This window comes from Zonotrichia leucophrys, chromosome 5, assembly GCF_028769735.1.
Source record: "Zonotrichia leucophrys gambelii isolate GWCS_2022_RI chromosome 5, RI_Zleu_2.0, whole genome shotgun sequence".
Lineage (NCBI taxonomy): Eukaryota > Metazoa > Chordata > Aves > Passeriformes > Passerellidae > Zonotrichia > Zonotrichia leucophrys.
This window is the reverse complement of record NC_088175.1, coordinates 43327200-43353076: the sequence shown is the minus strand read 5'-3', so window position 1 is coordinate 43353076 and position 25877 is coordinate 43327200. Positions and strand designations below refer to the sequence as shown.

The following is a 25877-nucleotide window of genomic DNA, read 5'->3' as shown; positions in this document are numbered from 1 at the left end:
TCACCCAAAACACATGCTCAGGTCCCTCACAGAATACAGATGAAGGTACATACATATTCAAGGGCTTGAATACAAACCACTCTCTGAGAGGTTCCTCTGCATTTTCTTCACATCATCCTTCTGTCCTCATGTATAACAAAGTACAGACAGTTGAGAATGTCCTCAAAATTACAAGTTCATAGCCTTCAGAGTAGTGCAAATCCAGCAACATTGCATAAAGCACTTCTAGTTGCTTCCTGCCTGACAGTGTAGCTTTCCTGTGCTGTTTTATACTGCTACTGAGACTGCAGAGCATGTCATTTTTCCCTTTTAGCACTTTTTTAATCAATCTGCTCAGCCACATAAGTGGAAAGAGTTAGCAATAAAAAAAATAAGCACATTAGTTTTAAAAAAGGTTGATTGTTTCCCAGTAAAACACAACAGACAAATAGGTACATTAAAATTTACTTATTTTCACTAGACTCAGATTTATCTTTATATCAATTTTCCTGTTTTAACATAATAACATGCACTAGTGTTATCTCCTTGAAGTCTCTATTTGGTACCCAGGCAAGCTTTGAACTCTCCTTCATAAATACTAGATGAAAGAGTTCATCCAGGCTATCTCAGTTCATGGCTGCATTAATGATTACTTTTCAAATGAACTCTGGATATTCACACTGAATGCTTAATCTCAGGCTTGAAATATGAAGTTCTATATAAAAAATTCTTAATGCCTCCTTTCACATGAAAATTCACAGGAGCAGGCATTAAAAATTGACATTTAGAGGCCGCCTTTTGCCTCCTCCATGCCCTACACAGTGTAACACTTCTCCCAAATCTACAGATCTCCACTCTCCTTCAGAAAACCACTGATGTCCTTGACCCATTCTGAGAAACTTCCTCATCTGCCTAGAAATAGTCCTTGTGCAGGGAAACCTAACAGAAAAACATCCATGCATACATCCTAAATTCTACACTGGCTGAAGACAGCTTTGATTCAGCAGCTGGAAACCAGGCATCCCCACACCTGCAGCCCAGAACCTGCACCTGTGCATGGTTTCAGTACAACACAGGATAATCTGCCCTGACAAAGGTTTAGATGGCCCCCTGATCCTTTTAACACAGGAGCTCAGCATACCAGAGCTGTCCACATCTCTTCACACATCTCCCTCCCATGCCCTCCTTAAAAACTGCTGCAGCTTCATATAATAGGGCACTCCTGAAATTTTTTCCATATTCATTCATAACAGCTATTAAGAATGTATCAGTAAAACACAAATCTATGCACAGTATTGAGGTCATGCCTCGTCAGGGAAGTTCAAACAAAGCAGCAAAGGCATTTCAAGGCTGACAGCAACAGAAAAATAGAGACATTTCCATTGCCACTTTCAGCCTTCTGCAGTCACAGGCTGCAATACACAGCTGGTTCAGAATAGTCCATAGAGCACCCACACAACAAGCTGCAGCTCACAAGGGTTTTCAAGCACTCTCTGAAGAGATTTAAAGCTGCAACAAAAGGCCACAGGAGCGACAGGAAGACAACCATAAGGGCATCACCAGGCCTCCTGTAACAGCTATGGACTTGCCAGTTAGAACTCCTACACTCATGAAGTGGGCCAAAGATTCCTGCCAGCCCGAACTACATCTGATGTCCCTAAACCTGGTGATCAAATTTAACCACAGGGATGTGAGCAAGACAAACTGACAAGATTTCACATCACTACAATCAGAAGCTCATCTGTGATCCAGCAAACAAATGGCTTCTCACTGTGACCCATTCCCACTGCTGTGGAAATTAAAAAATAAAAAAGGAGAAAATCATCCTGCTTCCTTTCAGAGCCTCCTGGTGATATCAAAATACGGAACACTCAAAGACTTTTATGAACACAGGATATAATGGAAAATACTCAGCTAAGCAGGTGAAGCTTTGAGGATGTGTGAGAGTCACCAAGAGAAGACACCAGGACTGTGAGAGTAACACAGACTGAAATGCTCCAAGTGCAGAATGGGAGCTCCTTTGGCAACACTTTACATTAAGGAATTTTAGACCCAAACAGTTTTCTCCTCACTAGGCCATCTGCATTCATTATGCTTGAACCAATTGTGAAAAGGAAGGTAAACCAAGCTAAGGACTTGATCTGGCTGAAAAGCAACCTTGGGAAATGGGAGCTTGGCTACAGCAAACACTGTTGAAGGCAGTGCTGTGTTAAGTCAGTTTAATATTCCATATGATAGGCCAGGCATAACTTGCCATTTCCATGACATGCTATATTTGTCATGCACGTTTCCAGCAGATCCATCTTTACCAGCACTTTGGACATCTCTAAACATCTAAACAGCTTTGACTTTCATTCACTAAAACCCAGGCATACTCCTTCTTTTTTGCTTCCATAGTTACACCAAGTTATGTCTCAAGATGGGCAATGCTCTGTTAAAGGGATTATTCACATACTTAACAGCATGCTTCACTGCTTTGAAAGACTGAACAATAACTCTGAATGTGGCCAATTCCAGGACTTTCCAGATGCCTTGGAAGTCTTGTCTCTGTTTCAGGTTTTCCATGGGACACTGGCCATTTTCCTCTCTCTTTATATTTCCACTTTGTATCTCCATTCTCCTTTTAGAGGAGAGATTGGAAATAAAAGCTCTGAATAAACCAGAGGAAAAACTAAAATGCAACAACTTAAATGCATATGCAGTTGTGTTCATACTTCTGACATCTTACAGATATATCATCCTGGATGAAAAAAAGTGGGGGAATGTCATGAAATCCATGCAATCATGAAACCAAGCTGGAGAAGGGGGCTGGGGGCAAAGGTGGGATTTTACAGCACCTATCAGACTTTGCATTCATCCTGCAAGGTGAGAAAATTCCCTCCTTATTTCCCTCCACTCATGATTAGAGAGTCATGACTGCTTCACCAGCTGTGCCTCTGGCTTATTTTAAATTCAAACTATGATACATATCTCACTTTTAGACTTTTAATAGCAATGCCTTAAAATGCAGATTGCTGGCTAAATTTAGTTACATGATTAAAAACAAATCTAACTCATCTCTACCCAGCAAACAGAACTGCTGCATTCAAGGTTCAATAGAGGACTTAACTCTTCAACTAAAAACAAAGTCCTAACAAAAAGCAGGGGAAAACAAGGAAATTGAAGCACAATTTGGTGATGTCTCCAAAAAAGCAGGATGCATAAAACAGTAAGCAGCTATGGAAAACTATCTGCAAAAGCATCATAGTATACCATAGGGTTTTTGTTCAGTACTTCTGCAAATAAATTCTGCACTATGCTACTACAGCAGTATGAGTCATACACTTTTACTGACATTCTATATTTGTATCTCCATGCCCTTCTGCACTGTTATATGTTTTATTTTCCATACAGGCCTCTCTAACCTGGAATTTCCTTCCTTCTGCTGCTGAGCATCTCTTCCTCTAACATTCCCCAGAAAACTGGAAAGACATCCAGTTCTTTCTGGACACCATTTTGGGAAAACAACACCCTTGAACTATCATAATACGCTGCATGTGCTTTTATTTGTTTCCAATTATTTTCTTGTGTCCAATTTCCTAATTTTTTGTCTGTAAAAGGACTGCTTAGATGTTTTTCCCCTTTGAGGCAAGGCCCAGGTCCTGTTTCATTAGACTTAACACAGTACAGTGCTACAGAAAGTCTTATTCAGAGATTACAAATTACAGCATAGGCATGTTTTCTAGACCATTTTATGAAAAGCATACCCTCTAGCTGCAATGTTGCAAACATTTGTGACTCTGCCTAATTTGGAGAACTCAAGATCCTGCTACTCTCAATATCCCATCACCATCTGAGCCTCGGAAGGAACAGCCGTGTGCATACAAGAGATAAACAAAGGGAAGGTAATTAAGTTCTCAGTGCTAATATTTACCTTGTCAAAAGGCTCAAGGGCATGCTGTGGAAAGGCAGACACAGAAAAAGCAAAAGAAATGCTCTGGAATGGCAGCCTGAAGCAGAGCTGGGCTTTTTCACTGTGGGCCACAAGATGCATTCCCAATAATCAGAGACCAGTTGCACAAGAGATTTCACTAGATAACAAGCCTCAGACAGAAATACAGAAATAAAGTGTTAGAAGAGCAGTCCTTGGATCTGCTAAGTGGCTTGAACTTCCTCAGTCCCTCCAGAAGCAGCCGAGTTCTACATCCCATGCAGTTCAACCCTAACTATGTGCTGTTCTTAAGAAAGAAAGTACAAAGACGAGAACAGTGCCACAAACCCAACAATGGCACCTCCAGAGCCTCCCAGGAGATCACCCGCCTTGTTCAGAGTCAGAACCATTACAAGAGCAGCTACAATTGACTAAGACAGAGTGGGCTGTGCACCTCAAATAATGAGCAGCGCTCCCGCTGACAGCAGGAACAAAACAGTCTAAAAGGGGATGGGAAGGAAAATTCATACCCTTTGAAGTCAAGAGATGAATAATGAGCAATAAGGTGATGTATTCTCTCTGGAATATCATCCCAATTTCTCCCTCCACCCACAAGAAAGTTTAAGAGTTAGGTAAGGGGGTGGAGGAAGAAATAAAAGCACAACACAAGATTCCACCTGGGTATGGCAAGATCCTTAACATCAAGGAGACTGCAGGGAGAGAGTGTACAAAGGTGTAAAAGGTTGCATAATGGTCAAAGCATCCAAATGCCACTTATGCCCTGAAAAAAATTCCGTCTTTCACAAGGGGACACTATGCACCTAACAGAGTTGCTTTTGACTCCTGACTTCTTGTGTCTATGTCTTGTACCATTGTGGGGTGTTTTCAGCATTTCAGAGCCACAGGCACAGAGCAAAACTATAAAAATTTAGAAATTATAGACATGTTACTGATGAATGCAATGCAAGTCTGTCCTGTGAAGGAATCTGAAATTCCCAGCCAAGAGGGAATGATGCCAGTGAGATTTACTTCTGATGCTTACGCAGTGGAGCAAAGCTGTCCACAGTTACATCCATAGAGCTACAACATCTGTATCTGCTTGTGTGCCAACACATCTATGTGTAAGGTTACCTAAGTGTGCATATGAGCAGGGTTGTAATGCAAGTATTGATGTGCTATGCAGCCTGTTACTAACAGAGGCTTAGGTTTTAAATTGAGAAGGGAGAAATAAAAGAACTTCTCATTAGGAGTAAGGAGGGGACACCAATGAAGAACAAAAAGCTCCTGTTTTTTCAATACCTTCTTTTCTCTGACGTTACAATGGATATTGATCAAAAGAAGCTGTACTCTTCTATTGATGCTTCACACAATTCAGTGAGATAGGGTAGTTTCTAAAGAAACCATGAGTTTTCTCCTGTGCTAAAACAGCTTTTCATGGACTTTGTTAGAACACTGCTCTGGTGAACTAGAGGAATTTTAACTAACTACTCAGATTTTTAATCACACACAGCAGAAGTTTGTTGTATTGCAACTATCAGCTTCTACCTGTGTGCATGACCACAGTGTTTTGGGGTTTTTTTGGCATTGTGTGTTCTGTTTCTCTCTGGCAAACTGAACAAGCAAGAGGAGACAAAACAGGATTTAACACCCTCCGTTGTGCTGCGTGACTTGTCAGGATGATTCTTCAACCCACATGAATATCTAGTAATCCACACTGCCACCCTTTTCTTGTCCCCACAGCCTGACCTTCACTTCTGGATGTTTTAGTGTCCATTTGTCCTCAATAAACAGCTTCAGCTCCAGGCAGATGTGTCATTAGCAGGCACAAGCCTGAAATGTGTGTACAGGCAAATTCCTACAAAATATCCATCAGCTACAAGATTCAAAATTCAAGATGAGAAATGCCAAACTGATTTTCAGTTTGCTTTCTATCTTGGGGTGGAAAGGACAAGCAGGAAAACATTCTCCTTAAGGACTTTCTGTATGATTATTTTGGGCAGATCTGTAAAGGTAAATTTTTGAAAATTCTATAAAAGTAAGATTTTCTATATTCACTATAAAAAGATCTTAGCAAAAGTGACATGAAGCACTGTCCCTGAATAGATCGTTGACTACACAGTGGTTTTTAGATTTTTTTCTTTTAGTTAGATACAAAGTAAAACAGAGAATGAGTCAGCTAAGGAAATCCCACCCCTCCTAGGGTTTCTCTCCTGCATGAATCAGATGCTAATACCTTCTATTCCTCCAGGTCTTTGTCCCCCAAAAATAAACCATTGTGATTATATTATTATTACCTACTGTGGGCCCCATAATACTAGATAGAGAAGAAAGCAAACCTGAACCACATAGGCTCCTCAATCCAGCAGAACATCCCAAAAACCTAAAGTGTATCTTAAGCAACATAGAAAATATAACTCCCCTTCATCTGCAGAGTTCAATCTCAGCTGTTTGGGATCCATACAGAATATATGTAGCTACCCTGAGAGACAATGAAGTCCAAATAGGAGCTACAAAAAAAGAGGCAGGTCATCCTCAGTTTCAACCACCACACCACAAGCTGTGATTCCTCACAACAGGAATACTTTAAAGAATAAAAGCCACACACTCTTGGCAGATCTTATCATACTACCCAAGTATCAGAGCCATTCTACAAGACTACAAGACTCATTCTTGAAAATTTACAGCTGTTGATATATCTCCTGTATCCTACAGTACCTTACATAAAATTGTTTATATCAAAATTACTTCAAGGTAATCATGAAAGGAACCATCTATGTAGGCTTTATGAATATTTTTCCTGTTTGTGTCTAGGTTTTTAAGAAAAAAAAAAGTTCCTGAAAAGTACTGTTTTTCAGAGGTACTCAACTGCCACTCAGCTCTTAAAAAGCCCACTACCTGTGTTTGAATAGTAAGACTCGTTAAACCTGAATAATTAATTACTAAACAGGAAATGTCATTTAAAGATTATGAAAACAAGTATTTAATGGCCTTAAAATACTACTAAGTCTAAATAAGATCAATGCACTTACATGCATAGATGGTGCTCACATAGCTGCTTTCAGAAGCTGAGCTTAAAAATGCTTAGCTTAGTAAATGCACAGCTTTAAATGAAGTTATTTGAAAATGCAGTAGCCACTTGTCTCCTCAAAAACCAATAAAACTAAGAGGGCAGAGTACATATACCTTGTTCTTGGCAATAAATTACCATGCACATTGCTTCAACTATGAGGTAATGATTGGTTCCAGCTTCTTATTCCATACCAAGTGAGTGCAAAGCACTTCTACCTTTCTAAGGATTCCAACTTTTTGACAATGTTATATCCACTTTGCATAACTGCAGGAATTCTGATGTGCAAATTCTCACTGTTTGTTTTGTGCTTCACATCAATTCTCTACACTAAGAGCTTTGAGTTGCCAAAATTTCAATCAATCCCATCACCCTTTTACTACATGCAAACTATGTCATATGCTATGATAACATCCAGAATGAAATTGTAAATTCTTTTGTCCCCCACTCAGATCTCCCAGAAGAGGGTGAAGGGAAGAATTCCCCAACCCAGTCTTCTACTCCATGCTCTTTTTGCTGGATAAAAAGATACAGAAGCATCATTGTGGACAGCTGCTGGGACCCACAGCATATGGGAGACTTGAAGCTGAATTAAAGGCTGAGAAGCAAAAAAGGAAGTGAGTTATAGAATGTCTGGCCCAGTCTGTGATAGCAGTACACAACAGTGATGTTTTGAGTTCTGCATTTGGATCTCACTCTATTAATACCTATGAATATGGAACTTGGAGGCAGCTTGACAGAAGTCAAGAAATGGTGAATTTTCTCTTGCCTTTACCTTTGCTTCTTTCCAGCTTCAAATAGGTGAATTGACAGAGACCCAATACAATGTGAAAGATCTCAGTATGGCTCAGGAGAAAAGGCTTCACATATAACAAAGCAGAAACAGCCAATCAGAAGAGCAAGTGGCTCAGACAGTGCCAGCACTTCCAGCTGCAAGTAGTCAGAAGAACTAAAAAGACAGGGACACTTTTGGACAAACTATTCTTAATTTAAGGAAATTTGTATCAGCTTTGTGCCCTGGTTTCACAATAGTTGTGAGAGGGGTGGTGTTTTCAATGCAATTATCATCATTACCTTTGCAAGAGTTTAATTTGCTTTAAGAGAAAAAGAGTAAGAAAAAACAAACCCCCAAGGAATAGCTCAGAGCCAACAAGGTGCCCTTGTCAGCCCACTACAGCTCCTCTTGCACAGCTGCTCTGGTGCTGGAGGATACTGAAAACAGAACAAACACCACATTTACAGATTTCCTGCACACAAACACATACTTATTAATGTGTCTGACCTTGTTTATTACATTTGCTAAATAGATGGCTAGCCATAAACTGCAGCAGTCCAACCACAGAAACCAAAGGGAAAAAAAAGGAAAATCAAGGAAAGTAATTAATTCCTTATCTCACCCACTAATGACTTGAGCAAAATCTATACCAAATCCACATTTTAAAGCTTTAATTTTTTTCTGAATGCTTTTTAAAGATGAAAATTCTGTCAAACTGGGACAGTTACATTATTTAAGTCCACAACAATCACTGTTCCCACTAGTAAAAGAGAAGATATGACACACACACAGAAAAAAAGGGGAGGGAGAAATTCAATGTAATAGTGCCTCTTTCCACACACATGGCCTAAAGCCCCATAACATAATGCTGAATGATGACTGAGTCATTTTCCAAACTCCTGCAATCATGGAGTGCTTAGTAAAACACATCTGGACAGGACTAAGCAAGTGTGAATCACAGAACCATAGAATCATTAAAGCTGGAAAAGAACTCTGAGATCATCAGGTCCAACTGTCAACCCAGCACCAAAGCCATGTCCACTGAAACATGCCCTCATGTGCCATATCCACAGGTTTTTTAATACTTCCAGGGATGCTGACTCCACCACTTCCCTGGGCAGCCTGTTCCAAGGAAGGAACAGGCCATTCCATGAGAGGAAGCCATAGCCAGAAGACCCAAGGCAGATCCAGGAGAAGACCCAAGACAAACCAGCTTTACCTACCTTACCTTCCCCTTCTGCTCTGGGAAGGGCACTTTGTGGGCTGCTCCACACGTAAGAGGAGCAGAACAGGTTGGAAAATTTTGATAGTTGTTTTCTTTCTGTTGGGCTCATTTCTACTCATGAGCTAAATTTCACAAAAATCCATTTAAATCCTACTCTTCCCAGGCCATCTGAATCTCCATGTGCCAATGCAATGTCACAGCTCACAAAGGGAATTTCAAATACTGAGGTAAGTTTCTGTGTCCTTTATGCCTATCACTGATGTTTCCATTTTACAATGAGTACCTTCAATCACACTTAGTGACAGTTCAGCATCTTCCTGACAACCTCTCTTTTCACACAGAAATAAGATGGCATGCACAGCTATTTACCGTACAAATGGAAGTTCCTAGTAACAAGGAGAGGTAAAAGAGGGCTGGTGACTGAAGAAACAACTCAATTACTCAAAGATGATGTTAGGAAGATTCTGTGGCAAATCTTTGCATATAATCAACTCCCAACACTTGATAATAACCTTTCAGAACGTACCTTCAGCTCTCATTTTACCCAACTTCCTCTTCAGTGACCAAACCACTGAATTATTTTCTTCAAGACTTTTATCAAAACCATGTAGAAGTAACTCCCAGCAGAGAAAGCAAGAATAGCAGTGTAGAATCACAAAGCAAACACACAGACACACACACTGTTAACTTTTTAAGTTTAAAATTAAGCCAAGTAATGATGCCAGCCCATGAAGCCAAAGAAAAATGCCAAAATCTTCTAGGTATTTACAGCTACCTAGAACAAAATTTTAAAATAATCACTGTGGAATTGAACACCAATGAGATGAATGTGTGACAGAACAAGAAGACAGCTCTGAAGACAACACAGAAAACAAGGAAATTTCCATATGCATCTAGAATCTTTCATCCTGTTATTGCACACTAAATTTCCCACAGTTCCCAGCGTTCATGTCTGAATTTTGGTCCCCAAGTTTGTGCATTTCTTTCTCTCCTCTTTCCATGGTCTACACTTTATAATGAAATGCAGGAACTTCAAGATAGGCCCTGAAGCTTCAAAATTGACCCCCAAGCAGATGGACAAAGGCTTTTCTTCTTTGAATACTCATTTCTTGAACTCCAGTTATGCTTCAAAGAAGCTCAGGAGTACCTATCAATCAGGAGGTTTTGATGAAGCTATTTTTTTAGTATTTATCACCTGTATTCCCAAAACCCAACATCCTTCCAATGAAATACAGCTCCCTCATGTAGGGCTCCAATTTCAAACTCCTGGCTGCCATGTCTAAAGAGAGACAAGCATTAAAATAAAATATATATATGAGATATATATACGCACAAAGAAGTAATTGCTGCCCTAAGGAGCTGCAGAAAATCTCAAGGCAGAGAAAGTTTGCTTTCCAGAGGAAGGCTGCAGAGCCTGGATTCAAGAGCAAACTGGAAAGGACCTCTAGTGGGCTGAGGCTGTGCTGCTCGGGTGCCAGACACGTCCTTCCCCTTCACCTCCCTGCAGCTGCACAACTTGCCAGCAAAGCCCAGCAGCTTTACCTTGTGACTGCCATCAGAAAAGGCACCTAGAGGTGCAGCCACAGCCTCTGTGAAAGACTCAAATGCTAAAGGTTAATGACTCAAACAAGATCATTAGAAACGTCCTCTCACTCTGCTCTCGGTGCTCGGAGGGACGTGCTGTCATTTGCTTCAGAAAAAAGCAGGAGATGGTTTCTATTTTACTGTGTAGGTCACTAAATGTCAGACCCCTTCAGTGTGGCCTAAATGACAGGACATCAAGGGACATTCAAAGATGCACAAATTCAGATGCATATTTGGAATGAGGATTTAGAATATTATTCAGACTGTGTCACAGCATTTCGTTCTTCCAAGATTTTTTAGCTGTAGGCAGTTTTGCACAGGCAGCAGAAACTTCAAAAATGCAGTTTAAATAGTGTAACTTTCTGAGTGAAAGAGCTTGGAATTCTTTATCTGAGCTCAAACAAAGCATAACTTCATGTGACACTATGTGACAAATAGATTAGGGAATGTATTCAGGAGAATATATAGATAATAAAGCAGGCCAGATTAAGGAAGGTTATTTATTAGGCTTCCCAGTTAAAAATAAAATATCTTGTTTTGAATGGAAGTTGATGATTCACCTCAAAGTCTTTAAAATACCTCTTTTGCTATATTTGGGTTTGCCTTCAAGTCAGACTGGTTCTATCATTCCCCAAAGTAGACTAATTTACATCTTCCACATTACAGGCCACAGCTTAGCTCTGTTTTAAATGACCTAAGCAATAACCTCTCCTTCAGCAGTTACCCTCAAAGTATCTGCATTAACTCAATAGGGACCACAAATTAAAGCTGACATTGTTAAGGAGAGCAATGCAAGACAGCTGCTCATTATTCCAAACCAACATCACCTACACTGCAGTGGTGCTCCTTGTGCCACTGAGCAGAGTGCTGGTCAGGAAGCCAGCCCTGTACAGAGAACAGCACTGGTACTTGGAGTCCAAGGCCACAGGAATACACCTGGCTCTGCCTTGCACATGGAGCAGCAACAGCACTGCCCTGCCATCAATGAAAAGCATTCCTGAGAGTCACTTGAATCAAGCATTCACACAGAAAACAGAAAATAAACCAAAGGCACCAGCAAGTTCCTATCTCATCATCAGAGACCTGATCAAAGAGCAACCAGGGCTTCTCAAACTTCATCTTTTTGGTCCAACCATCATCAACTAGGACCACCTCTACTATCAGAATAATATAACTTACTTTCGAAGAGTGCTGGTGATGCCATGAAGTCTAAGTGTGCTTCCCTTCTATGTAGAAAACAGTAATCAAGGCAGGAAAAGAAAGCACTCATTGTTTTGAAGGGTTCTGTGAGTTATTTTACAGTAAGAGTGCATGCAATGGAAATAGCCCCAAAAGAAACCTCTACAATAAAAAGAATAAGGAATTGAAGCTGATGAGGATAAGTTAAAAGTAAGGATTAAAAACACAACATCTTGTGAAAATACTCCTTAACACCTTCAAGTTATGGAATTAATTTCTCAGGAATAACGTCTTGAATCCAAACTGCTTTATGATATAAACAACAGCAAATGAAAAAAGAGTTGATCAAACTCTAAAAAGAAATTACAGGAAACCTCTGCTGAGTGAGGTAGAACATAGTATATGAAAGAGATGCAGGTATTAAAGTGATTTCAGGTGCAATTAAAATCCCTTGTAAAGAGAGAATGGGGAAGAAATTAAAATGAGTTCTGCATTTTGCTTTATGTTACAGTACAAAATGTTGCCAGCAGCATGAAGGAAAAACAAAGCAAGTCTTAAAACAGGCCAGCTTACATAAGAGGGAAAGACAGAAGACAAAAATATTTATGCTGTGTTCCTTTTTTCTGATAACAAACTTGATAACTTGCTTGGACTCATTTTAAAATTGTCAAACCACTGCAGCCATGGAACTGGCAATTATTCCCCCAGATGGTTGCTTTTAACAACATCACATTCATTTACTTTTCACTCTTCCATTAGTTCTGCAGCCAAGGACTGCTCACCTGGCAGACAAAGATTAAAATGTCATTTTGAAATGGCAGAATTTGTGAATTTATGAATTGTGTGTCCAGTGTTTATCCACCCAGTTCCTTCCTGTGTCTTTCCAATGAGAAAAGTTCTTAGTTACTGCCAAGACAGCTGCAATAACAAGTTTTCCATTATTACTGCTCTGACCAGGATTAATGTTCTGGGAAAAAAAATTCAAACAGAACTCTGAGGTGTTTGTAAGAGCCTCTTAAAATTCAACTACCTTCTGTGTCAAACATTAGATGACAATTCAGATACAGTAACAAACTTTAAACTACCAAAATTTGCATTGTGGTGGGATTATTAACTAGAAAAATCTTACTCATTCTTTCATGCAGCAAAATCCTTGTACACTGCAATGTCTTTCCAAAGTATGTTTTTATCTTCCACAATGAGCAGACAAGCATCATAATACAATATCCCTTTCTTTACATTTTCCTGTGTCCAAAAATCACTCTTATTTTGCCTCCTTTCCACTAACTGGGGAACTCCCACAGAATAAAGCAAGCAGGAAATGTTTGTATCAGTATCTCTAAAGTGAAGTGCATGCAGCCCTAGGTATTTACAAGACAATCCACTGGAGGGCAGGATGAAAATGACATATAAATATTTTAATTTATTAATCAATTATTAACGGTTTTCATTAGTTAAGTCAATAAAATAATACTTTAAGTAGTGTTTATCTCGTCCTTTGTAAAATTTCTATTGTACATATTTTATAGTTTTCATATTACAGCATTATGTAATTTATAAATAAATAAGTGTAAATATAGTGGAGGCTGCATGCTCAAAAAATACTTTACTGGTCCATAATGTTTGGGGATCATTGGTTTATGACTGCAGCACCAGGAAACAGAAGCAACATTTCCTCCTTTGCTAGAAAGAGGTAAAAATACTGGTGGGAACAACTGCATGCAGGGGACAGCTCTCAAGTGGGCTGCATTTCTCAGTTATTCAGCTGCAAGTTTAATGCAGCAAATGATTTTCCAGAAAGAGTTAAGTGCTCTAGCTCACACTATATCTAGTAGCTGAACAACCCTTGAAATTCCCATGGGATCCTGACTGGTGTCTGGAGGCTGCCAAAGCCCATTCAAAATTTCATTCCAGATGATTTAGGTTCAGGTCCATTGCTCTTCAAAGAGATTTAAAATTCTAAATACATAAAATACAGTTTCAGCAATAACTTGTGCCACTGCATCACTTGGCCAGTTTTTTAATGCAGATGTAGAAAGTCAGCCTATTTTTATATAAATTCTTTTTAAACATTCACCAGCAAAACAGCCCTGCTAGTCCCTTGACACACTTCTTCTTGTTGTATAAAAACACTTGCTGAATATATTCCATGTCTGTAATGCCCACAGATAAATATCAAGTAACTGAAACATTGAAGTTACTGAAACTCTGGGGAAATTTTATTTAGTGGGCATGCTCTATTAAGAAATAGTGAAGGAAAGCAAACCAAGTTGTCAAGACTCACTCTTTAAAAATCAGGTTATCCTGACAAATGGCTTCTTTCTACCATTTCTGTTGCAATGAGGATGACATCAAGCACTTAATTCAAGAACTACAGATTTTGAGATAAATTCTTTCACTCCACCTGAAAAGTTTCCAAGCAGCTCATAGCACTGATTGCAGTTTTCAAATTTTCAGTATAACATCCTCTAAAAATCAGAGTTCAGACATTTCTTATAAATAGCTAAAAGAACAGCTGATGTAGATTTTTACATGCTTCTCTCACATACTTTGATATGTGAGAACAATGAAACAGAAAACAACCAATTTGTTTTTCCAGTCACACATCACAGCTCTGGCTGCTCCTTTTCCTCTGTGGAAGACTTCCACACTCTTGTTAGCCTTAACTATGGCACCACACACTGTGCAACAGGAGAAGCAAAGAACACAAACACAAAATAGCTTCAGATGCTTGTCCTGCCTTTCCATCTCATCTACCTTTCCCTCCTGCCTTTGTGCTTCACAGTTGGATGAGCTTCATCAGCTCAACCATCCCTTTACACATGAATGTCACTGTTACATAACCCTCCTGTCCTCCTAGGTAAGGATCTAATCCCACAGCCCTCCATATGTGGCAGCTTTCACACTGTCCTCATCACAAAGACTTCCAGGAAAGTGCAGCTTCAACATGAAATCTGCCTTCATTTCCATCTTCAGGGAACGCTCTTCGAGTGTAATGGGGCCTCTCTTAACCTGTCTTTTCCAAATATTTTCTGCCAGCTTATTTTAATTTACTGATTTTCTTCTGAATATATTCTTCTCTTTGCCCTTAATGCCCTAGTAAAAGAGCAGCCAAAGGATTTCTGCCCTCATCAATTTTTCAAAAGACAACTGAACTTGGGTGACACTGCTACACTGTGTGTCCAGCCACTACCAGTGAGAAAGAGCACTGCTTGCCTGAAACAAAGACAGCTTACAATCTGCTGTTTGGGTGCCATATGTTACTGCTTTTTAAATATCCTACCTGTCTGTGCCACCAGGTGGGTCCAGCCACTCCAGACTGCTCCAATCTTTTCATGTGAGAAGCACTGAGTGTCAATCTTCTTAGGCTCAGCAAGAAAGATGTTCCTGCTCACCAGCTGCCCGTGTTTGTTGCTGCCCCAGACATACAGATGTCCTTCATCTGCAACAGACAGAGAAGTAAAATCTGTTTAAAGGGATACAGATTTAATACCATCAGATACAGTCTCAGTTCAGTGATGCTGAGGAAAGAACATTTAATTCAATTTATGTTCTCACTGTATGCATTTTCCTACCACCCTTCACCATTGCAACTGGGTTATGAGAAATATTTGCAAGGGCCTTAACAGCACAGCCTATTTTCTGAGGGCTACACAGACTCCCTGAAGCAGTGAGAGCCCTTTCAGGTCAAACAGCCTAGATGTTTATAACAAAGACTAATTTTTATTTAAAAACTAACCACAGTAGTCAACTTCTCTGAGTAAAAAAATCAAAGCATCTTGGAGACATTCAGTGAGCAGTCTCTCTCTGTCCAGCCTGTCCTTGCAGACCAGCTATTATTTCCACTCCAAAGCTTTGATTACATCCAGTAAATAACTTTCTGGACTGCAGCAAATAATTCAAAGCCTGGCTGGCTGCTCTTGCTCTGCTTTACAGTCTCCCAGCCTCTCTACAAGAGCCAGACTCACAGCTCTGCTCATACCAATTCTGCCTCCTTCAGCTTCAGCAAATTCAGTAAATCCCCCAAAGCAAGGACAGTCCAGTGCTCCATGGCTCACCTTGAACAGTCACCTCCTAAAGGGACTGGACATGCAGCTCTGAACACACAACTGAAGCAGGCACCACCCATCACAAGGCAAAATTAAAATATTATTGTGCCTCAAAATCACACCAGACAACACCTGAGAGACTTCTGTAAGTGGTCACTTGCCTTCCACATCTCTTTTCTAAAACAGGTATTTGTTCAAATGCACACTCCAGGATTCCAAACAGGAATAAATCTTTTCACAGAAATACCCACCAGTCCTTTACATCAATGCAAGCTGGAGTTGCTCACAGCCTAACAACCAATGGACACTGACACAGTGACTGCCCAGAGGAGTCCTTCTGCAGACATGACATATCATTAGTTCCATCTTCTCAGGACAAAACCATTCCTCCCAGCTCCTAGGCCTCCACAGTAGAAAAAAAAAAACCACAAAAACCACTTGACAACACGAACTGTCAGGCCTCCCTGAAGCCTTTGCCAGCTGCACAAGCTGAAAGTGTAAGAAATATATTTTGCACACCTGATCTTGCACATTATTATGGGCCAGAAAGACTGGAAGCCATGTAAGTTCCAACATGGAATTGTTTGGAGCACACCTCCACAACATTCAAGGCATCAGGATGTCTCAGGCCAGCACTGAACTCATTACAAGCACCATGACAGAAGTAAATTTTTCAGAGGGAAAAGAAGAAAAAAAAAAAAATAAAACTTAGGCCACAGTATATTTAATAACAGCAATAGAGTAGGCCAGGAGAATTCCACTATACTACTGCTGGTGAAAAATTGGCAAGGAGTGGGAGGAGAAGCCAGTACTGACAGTCATCTGCAGGACTCCTCATGTTCCTCTTTAAAACAACACAACTGAAATAAAAAGGAAAAACAAGTCAAGCAATTGTTTCATTCAAATATTCGAACTCTCCACTAAAATTGATAAATTCCTTCCCAGCATGAAGTACACACACCTGGAGAGGAAAAGAAAAGAAAAGAGTGACAGAAACACAAAGAAACACTGTGGCCATTCATATTCCACACTAACATGCATTGCCTCTGTCACCTCCTTTTACAGGAGGTGTATTTGCTTTATCCTGGGAAAAGTCACATGCTCAACCCTTATCTTATATCTTGAGCAGGTCTGAGCAAAAACTGAGACACCAGACTTAGACTTAGCACCATATTCTCACCCCTGGAGGGTTCAGGCCCCTTTGGACACCAGCAGACTCTACCATCCTTTTTTCCAAGGAACCCCCACCCATGTCTGGGAGAACCCACATCAACAGTTGTGTCCCAAGCCTGCCTGGCTGCAGGCATTTGATGTCCCACCAGCAAGTGACTCATGGAACAGAAGCAAAGAAAACTGCACCACAGTGCAAAGTATTCCTAGAAAAAAGGGCCCATTTAAATAAAACACACCCTGCAGCAGTATTTTTATTATATCAAGCATCTTTAAAATACAAAATATTTAAATAAGAACTATCTTGCAGGGCAGCAACAATATCACATTATAAAAGTATCTGGCATTATTTTTTCAGTCTTGGTCCCAGTGCTGCCAAATAGACCGCTCTCTTGAATCAAAAGCAAAAGCATGAAAGAATGATCTGCTCACTGTCTAAATAGAGACTGCCAATTATCTAAAGTAGATTTTATTTGTTCTTACAGTTTGTCTTCACTAATCTTGCATACACTTTGCATCTCTGAATTCAATACAAGTTACATCTTGGAACATCTCCCCATACAACTAAATCTCTATAGATCTGCAGAAGCAAATACTCCAGTGCTCCTTTAATGATGACAGAGGTACCAGATGGCTGCAGATTTGCTAAGAACTTGTTCCTGTGAAGTTTGGCAAAGACTTGTCTTCATAAGGTTCAATATATTTTACACACTTCAAAACTGTAAGATTACAGCATGAAAGCTATTCTGTTTCCCCTTCTCCCAATCTGTCAAAATAAAAAGAAATCTTTATTAGACTTTCATTACTGGATAGTCAGCACTCCAGCATGGGAGCACAGCCCAAGGATCACAGAACAAATGGCAGACATCATGGAAGTGCCTAAGCAATTAAAGCAGCTTCCTACTCTTCAAATAAGCTTTGTGCTCTTACACCAGAGACGTACACACTGTCACAGTGGAGCCCAAGACACCTCAGAGAGCTCCAGGCCTGCTCACAGCCCTGCAGTGCCCCATGCACAGGCATCAGCTCACGCTGCTGGGGCTACACTGCTGCTGCTGCCTTTCCTGGCACAGCCACCCAGCACAGCTCTTCTCCCTGGGCAAAGGCTGCACTGGCTCCAGCAGAAACCATACCCAGGAGGGCATCCTGCTGCAGCTCCAGAGAATTACAAATCCTTTCAGACTTTCCAGCCATTAAGAGCCCAGACCTTGAATGACCTAAGGGCTAAGGCCTGACCCCAAGAAAAACCCACAAAACTCAGAGAACCCGAAACACAAATCCCGCTCTTAAAACAAAAGGAAAGTTCTCAGAGTGCAAAACTATTACAGAACAACTACCAGCACTAACCAGGCCAGATCAATTTTCAGCAGTTTTACCACAACTGACAACATCTCAGAGGCAGAGAACCCTTTGAAGGGTGAGATGAGGGCTTTCACCTGTGCACCTGAGGCCTACCTGTGAGGGACACAGAATGACAGGAGCCTGCAGCAACTGCCTTCACCTTTACATCTTCCAGGCCTGGAAAAAACATGGTAGGATAAAATTTCTACAGCAGGCATCAATTCACACACAAACATGCATACAAGTGTAATAGGATGGAGATCACTTTTATAACAAAAGGCTCTGTCCTTGGGCCACACACATGGCAGGACTCTCATGTTCCCCACAAATCACAATTTTCTGTGACCTGAAAATTGTGTCCTCAGGTACTCCACTCCACGTTTACAGTACCACGTGGCTTTGTAGAAAGGAAGATATGTACCACTCCAAATTAAATTTCTGCTCTATCCACCCACACAAAGGAAGCAGACTCCTGGGTTACCTGCCACTTCACAGGGCTCCTTGGCTGTCAGGAACACAGGGAGGGCTTTGCCTTGGCTTGCACGCCTTGCCTGAGATGCCATCCCAGTCCCCCACTGCAGCACCAAACCGCTGTCTTTTCAAAGTAAACACAAATAAAAGAGATTAAAACCCATCAGCCACCAACAAAAATCACCTCACACAATAATGATCATGTGAAAGTTCAAAATTATTTCATTCAAGTCATTTTCACCAATTCAAATGACACTTCAGAAGACCTTTATGCCAAAAAAACATTCAGATAACCCTGGTGAAGCCATCTAGCAACAAACAGCTGTAGTCTCAGTATGCAGGTAAGAAAAGTAAAAAGGTGGGAAGCTACTGGAGACTCAGTAAGAGAAATCCTGTGTTTGCAGTACCTCAGGAATGGACACAAAGTTCCTGTACTTTTTCTTCCCTTTCCCCCTCTTGATACCAATTTGTCTGTGCAGCACAGGGAATCTCAATTCCCATATTATACAAGCACCAGAGATCCCACTGTTCTTCCAAGCATCTCCTGTGCACTTTCAGCTCCACTACCTGGAATCCATACTGAAATTCACACAAACTAAACTAAAAACAAGAGTTGTGTTTAGTTGGCACAGTTTGTTTTTCCTCAGTTTTAACAGAAGCATGCTAAAAGGGAGAGTTTGATTTCTACTGTTACACCATGAACAAACTCAGAGTATCTAATAACAGCAGGAGAAATATTTAGTTTCATACCTGTGATTTTTCAGGTGTCAATTTCAGTCACATAATTTAAAAAGCCACAATTTATGTGCAGTTCCATTTTGAAGCCTCTTATACAAACTGAAGTAACTATAATGAGTTCAAATCCTAAGATACCTTGATTGAGCAGAAACCCTCCTTCCTGAAAAACCTCCTTTTATGTTTTGTTTCAGAATAAGCAAAAAGAAATCAGTATCTTTTCCATCCATCAGAAAATTAACTTAATAAACCACCACTCTGAACTCTTGGTAAAAGTTTTGCCCCATGATTTTCCAGGAAGATGGTTCTAGAATGTTTATTGTTCATGTTAATTTGTCCCCAAATCTTACAGTCCATGACTTGATGGTGTATTTTTCCCTGTGATAGTTAAAATAAATAAAAGATTAGATAAATTTCATCCTCTTTTCCTCCCTCTCCTCCTCCAAGCCATCAAAATCCCATTTCATTTGTTACTGAAAATATTATTTATCCTTTCAAATAAATTTTCAGATTTTAAAAGATGAAAATTATGACATACTCACCTGTAGCAGCAAGTGCATGTCTCAGTCCTGCAGCAACACCCACCACCTTCTCTTTGAGAGACTAGGCAAATGAAAGAAAATTATCATTTAGTTGCTTTTTGCATTTAATGCCTCTAAAAACAAAATAGGCCAAACAGAAATGTAACACTAAGAAAATAGTGCTCTCAATTCCAGCCTGCATGTCCCAATACATATCAACATTTTGTATCACAAAGTAAGTACATTTTGACCTGTAAAAGTCAGTGGGAACATCTTCAAGAAATAATAAAATAAATCAGAAAAGCAATCAGCAAAGCAACTGGATGCACAGCATTGTGGCAATAAATAAAAAAACAGTCAAAATATTCACATGAAAGAAGAAATGCTGGCCGTACAAAAATGTTTATTTCTTAATTTTAACTCAGTGTTCCTCAAGAATTACACCAAAACCTCCACATAAGTACTGGTGATAGGCAGTGCTACGGTGCATTAACCTGTTCAGTCTTGACAACCTACTGATGGAACTTTTGTTTTCAACTGGAGAAAAACCTGAAAGTTTCCCTCCACTGTAACAGATCTCAGGAATCACATAGAAGTCTCCCTCTTCTGTTACCTCCAATCACATCCTATCTTGCTCTTACAAGATTTTGCAAACCCTTTGGATATCTATCCTTGGTGGAAAAGCAGCAGGTGTATTTAAAACAGGTGGCATCAAGCCCAAGAATTTAAGGGATACCAACCAAAAGAGCAAATATTCAGCATGAACAGTTTGTATGGTGAGGGATGAGAGATTCACATCAGCCCTGTCAATACCACCCAATTTTAAGGCACCATTCTGCAATGGATGCTCTCAGGAAACATCAAGGGCACAGGAACATCCAGTGAACTAACTCCTACTCACTAGAGGTCACCTAAGGGATCAGCCATCCTCTTTCTCCTACATTAAAAAAGCAACACAGGAGCATCTGACATGAGCCATGATGCTAAATAATTTCTTGTCTGAGAAGTGAAAGAATCAAGATTCTGTTAGAAGTGGGAAACCTTTTCATACAGCAAGAAAAGCAGCCTCAGCACTTCAATTCAACTTGGGCCTTTACTTTGTAAGCTCATCTGTAGCAGATAGGCACTATAAAAAATTAGTTGAAGAGTCTGGCTTAAAGCCCATTGAGGTCAGATGACCTCTGTAAGCTGCTGGAAGCAATATAAAGCACAACACCTTCTAAATCTTTACCTCAATCTTTTGTGGAATCAAGCATGGGCCTGAAATTTGAGGAAGTCCCAGCTGTCCAAAAGAGTTTGACCCACAGGACAGCACAAGGCCAGATCCTGCAAAAAATGAAGTGTTAGAGCAGAATCAATAAAGCCAGGAGCAATAGCACTGTAACATTATAACAAGCACAATAACACAGCCAAGTAACTCAAGAAATGACTTAACATGTCCCTTTACAAAGCCCCTGAGGCCAAAGGCTTCTGGTCTTACACACCATGTCCAGAAAAGGTCTCAAGTTCACTGGGACACAAGGAACAGAGGGTGATTTAGCTTGCAAAGCTTAAAACCCATGAGTGCCAGCACATAGAATCATAGAATAGTTTCGGTTGGGAGGGACCTAAAGATCATCCAGCTCCAACCCCCTGCCATGGGCAGGAACATCTTCCACTATCCCAGGCTGCTCAGAGCCCCACCCAACCTGGCCTTGAACACTGACAGGGATGGGACATGCACTCCTCCACAGCTTCTCAGGCAACCCGTGCCAGTGCCTCACTATCCTCCCAGGAGAGAGATTCTGCCTAATAACTAATCTAAACCTGTCTTTTTTCAGTTTAAAGCCTTCACCCTTTGTCCTATCACTACAAACCCCTGTAAAAAGTTCCTCTGCAGCTTTCCTGTGGCTCCTTTAAGGCTCTGAAAGGTCACTGCTATCACAGATGTCCCAGGGCAGGTGCACCTTTAGTTTATGATGGGGCTGTGCTGCTTTGTGACCACAATGCACCATCCAATACAAGGCAGTATAATTAGAGGGGTGGTAGCTCCTTGGCTAAACCTATGTCTGATGTGCAAAATACAGAACACCATGGCCTCAGTTATGCCATTTTAATCAAAGTAGGTAGTACCTTACTATTCAATCTGCTCCAGTGATGTCAGAGAGATTTATCATGTGGATGGGACTAGTCAAGGTACTACTAAGATTGATTATGGATGTCATGACTGGGTACTTGACAATGAGCTGCAAACAAGTTCTGAATCCATTACTCTTAAGAGAATTTTTGACCGTGATCATCAGTAATATTTGCTATAAAGTGAAAGCCATCTTTCAAATATGTCAGGTTTCAGAGAATGGCTAAACCCTGAACCATTGCTAAACCAAATTCCATATAAGGTTAAGAGAATTTGTCCAGGGTTAGGACCTTCTCCAGGCTGAGCAGCCCCAACTCCCTCAGCCTTTCCTCACAGGAGAGGTGCCCCATCTCTCTGATCATCTTTGTGCCCTGCTCTGGGCTCACCCCAGCAGGTCCCTGTCCTTGCTGTGCTGGGCCCCAGAGCTGATGCAGCTGCAGGTGGGCTCTGAGCAGAGGGGCAGGATCCCCTCCCTGCCCTGCTGCCCAGGGGCTCTGGGTGCAGCCCAGGGCACCTTTGGCTCTCTGGGCTGGGAGTGCCATGGCTGGGCCATGTCCAGCTCTCACCCACAGCACCCCAAGTCCTCCTGGGCAGGGCTGCTCTGGATCTGCTCATCCCCAGCCTGTGCTGGTACCAGGGCTGTCCTGACCCAGGAGCAGCCCCAGCACTTTGATTTGTTGAATTTCCTGAGGCTCCCATGGGCCCCTTCTCAAACTCATCCAGGTCCCTCACATCACCCAAGCAATAGTGTTGTGGAATATTCAGCATGTTTCTCTACATCAAGGTATTTCCTCAGCACTTAGAGAGAAAGACTTACCTACTAATATGATTGTAAAATCCCAGCCACATGCAACTTGTTTTACACAAAAGCCAGACAGGGCAGTGCACAAAGTAAAACACAGCGCATCCTCTGTGTGATTCAGTCCCAGCTGCCCATCTTTGTTGTGGCCACAGACAAAGAGTTGTCCTGCACCTGGAAGAAAAGCAAACAAACAAATTGTATTCCATTTCACAGACTAAAAAGAAACCTACTTCTGTGAGATGCTGTGACAAACAAGGACAGTGATTGTGTGTCACTTCAGGCACAACAATCAAGTAAAACTTAAGAGAAACAGTGTTTCTGACACATCAGAAATATCTCTGAATAAGTATAGCTTTGGAGAGCTGGGTCTGTCAAGGGACACAATCCATATGGTGAGACAGGCACCTCTCACACCAAGATGCTTTTTTTATCATCTTCACATCTGCCTGTATTCCTTCTTTACATAATTAGCTGTGGCATACAGCACAACCTTTCAAGGGCCACACGTTATGTCCTGGTCCTTACCTTACCACTTCTTAATATTGAATAACCTCTGACTCCTCCTTCCCACCCCCCATCCTCAATACAAAAAATTTGGCATCTTTGTATGAAAGAAACGGCTGAAGAAACAATCCTCACACAGCCACAAAGTAACCACACAATATATGAGCAACAGGCATTTCCCCAAATATTGAGTTAGCTGGGAGGAGAGGAAACTGTTTTGCAGCTAAGGATTGTACTTGTTGAGAAACAGCAGCCACAGAGAGGTGGCAGCACTGAACCAAGAGGGAAACACACCAAAAAAGTGATTAAAAGCCAAACACCCCGTGCAAGAGCAGTGTTTTTACCAGTGATAACTGCAGAATGTCCTCCTCCTCCAGCAATGCTTGCAATGTCTTGACACTTGCAGGAAACATCTTCCAGGGCCTGAGGAACCAGCACATCCTCTTTATGACCAAGACCAAGTTGTCCATAGCTGTTTGCACCCTTCAAATGCACACAGAAAAATAACACATTTTTTTAAAAGTTAACAAAAGAAGCACACATATACTCCCAGGGACAAACAAGCATATTTGGGATATGCCACAGGTTAGCCTGCTCCTAAAAATCCCCTGATATGACACAAGATTCCCAGCATTACAGACCAGGACTGTCTCCTATCTTTGCTGTCATTAAGGGTGTCTGTGCAGCCCCAGTATTTCAAAAAGCATACTGGAATACAAACTGTTAAAACTTCAACTGCAGACGCACAGTTTATAAGGAGGAAAACCTTTCTGTCAGGATGATTACCACACCTTTATTTTAATACCAATGATTCCCACTCATCACTAAGGTCTTATTCATGCCACTGCTTTCTGGCAGGCTACCTCCAAAATGAGAACAGAAAGACCTTTTTTTGGAACCTAAAGAAGTAAATCAGAAACATTAACTAAAAACTCATTAACTAAATATTTTAAATGAAAGAAATCAAAATGAAAATATACCAATTACAGGTACTAATTATATAAGTGTATAAGTATTATATAAATATAGAACTACAAAACTATAGCTACAAAACCCACTGGGGAAAGCAGCAATTGTCAACACGGTAGCAAGTCAGGGAATTTCTTAGTCAATTTCAGCTCCATGTCCAACAGTTCAACCTTCATTCACAAAAAAGGGAATACCATCACCTTTGCCACCCCACACACTGCAGCAACAGCAACACTCCAAACCCACAATGCTCACAGCTGGTAATCCCCAGCAAATCCTATCCCTACCTCACCTGTGCACCCAATTTATCCTCCACCCATCCCGAAAGATGCAGCACGTGGTAAATGCTGAACGGCCGCATTCAGCAATAACCACTTTGTACCTGCAGAAACACCGACACTTCACACAGAACCACCGGGCTGCTGTTATTCAGCAATAACCAGTTTGTACCTACAGAAACTATACAATAACTATTTTGTACCTACAGAAACACCAGCAGTTCACACAGAAGCACCGGGCTGCCCGGCCAGCCCAGAGCCGGCAGGCAGGGAGATATCAGGAGCGAAGCCGCACCGGCACACCAAGCGTTCCCTCACAGCCACTGCCGGTGATACGCGCTTTAGAGTGTGATACTACTTAACAGGAGCAAGTCTTCTTAAAGGATGTCTCACAACCTCCCGTTTCAGCCCGTAACTCGCCATGAATTTACAAGCCTTCAAAGCCAGGCGAGCCGCAGAAGGAGCCGAGGGGCTGGGAGCCGCAGGCGGGCATCCCAACGCCAGCCTCACTCCAGCCGGCCCCGGCCCCGCGGGGCAAATGGGGCTGGGCAGCGTGAGGGAAGCCCCGGCACGGCCCCGCACCGGCTGTGCCCGCCAGGTGACACCGCAGCGTTGTGTCCCTGCGGAGCGGGCACACTGCGGGCCCGCCGCATCCCGGCAGGGCGAGCAGCGGCCCCGCCACCCTCCCGCCCCCCGGGCCGTGCCGAGGGCCCACTCACCCAGGCGAGCAGCCGCGGCTCCATGGGACGGGGCCGGCGGCTGCCGGCGCTTCCCGCCGCCCGCGGGCCGGGCAGGAAGGGGCGGGCGCGGGGCGGGATCACGGGCGGGCAGTGCCCGAACCGCGCCGGGAAACGCCGGCCCTGAGCGAGCGCTTCGTGTTTGCCGGGAAAATCCACAAATGCCAGAGTTTTGTGTCCAAAACAGGAGACAGAGGAGTCCCGCAACTTTATGCGGATAGAGGGAGAGAGTCCACTGGGGCATTCACCTGTGGAATTTTCCTCTCTCGGTTTCAGAGCACGCACCCTCCTTTTATCCCAATTCCCGGCCATATGTTGCCCTGTTCCTTGCCCCATTGGCTGCGGCGCTAGGAAGACACAGCCTTCCCGAACCGCCTACCACATATCCCACCCTGAACATCCTGTTTTACCCCAAAATTCAGAAGTTGAGGCTTGTGCAGACCCATGTCTGTGTTAGGAGCCGAG

At 41.8% G+C, this 25877-nt stretch overlaps 1 protein-coding gene across 4 annotated transcripts in view; it reads right to left on the bottom strand.

The window, feature by feature from the left end:
* SERGEF (secretion regulating guanine nucleotide exchange factor) overlaps positions 1–25461 on the bottom strand; it is a 141656-nt gene extending 116195 nt beyond the window's left edge. For 3 of the 4 annotated variants that reach the window (XR_010440551.1, XM_064714897.1, XM_064714896.1), the window contains exons 1-8: positions 25395–25453; positions 23773–23911; positions 22940–23095; positions 21238–21332; positions 20028–20088; positions 18761–18874; positions 18394–18456; positions 15003–15161 (exon numbers count right to left, since the gene is read on the bottom strand). Coding sequence is in view for 3 of the 4 variants with exons in the window: in XM_064714897.1 (XP_064570967.1) it covers positions 15003–15161; positions 18394–18456; positions 18761–18874; positions 20028–20088; positions 21238–21332; positions 22940–23095; positions 23773–23911; positions 25395–25418 (811 nt within the window). In the remaining variant the exon portion in view is untranslated. Of the gene's footprint in view, positions 1–15002; positions 15162–18393; positions 18457–18760; positions 18875–20027; positions 20089–21237; positions 21333–22939; positions 23096–23772; positions 23912–25394 lie in introns of all 4 variants that reach the window. The other variant, XM_064714895.1, reaches the window with a different exon arrangement.
* Between the last annotated feature and the right edge of the window lie 416 nt (positions 25462–25877).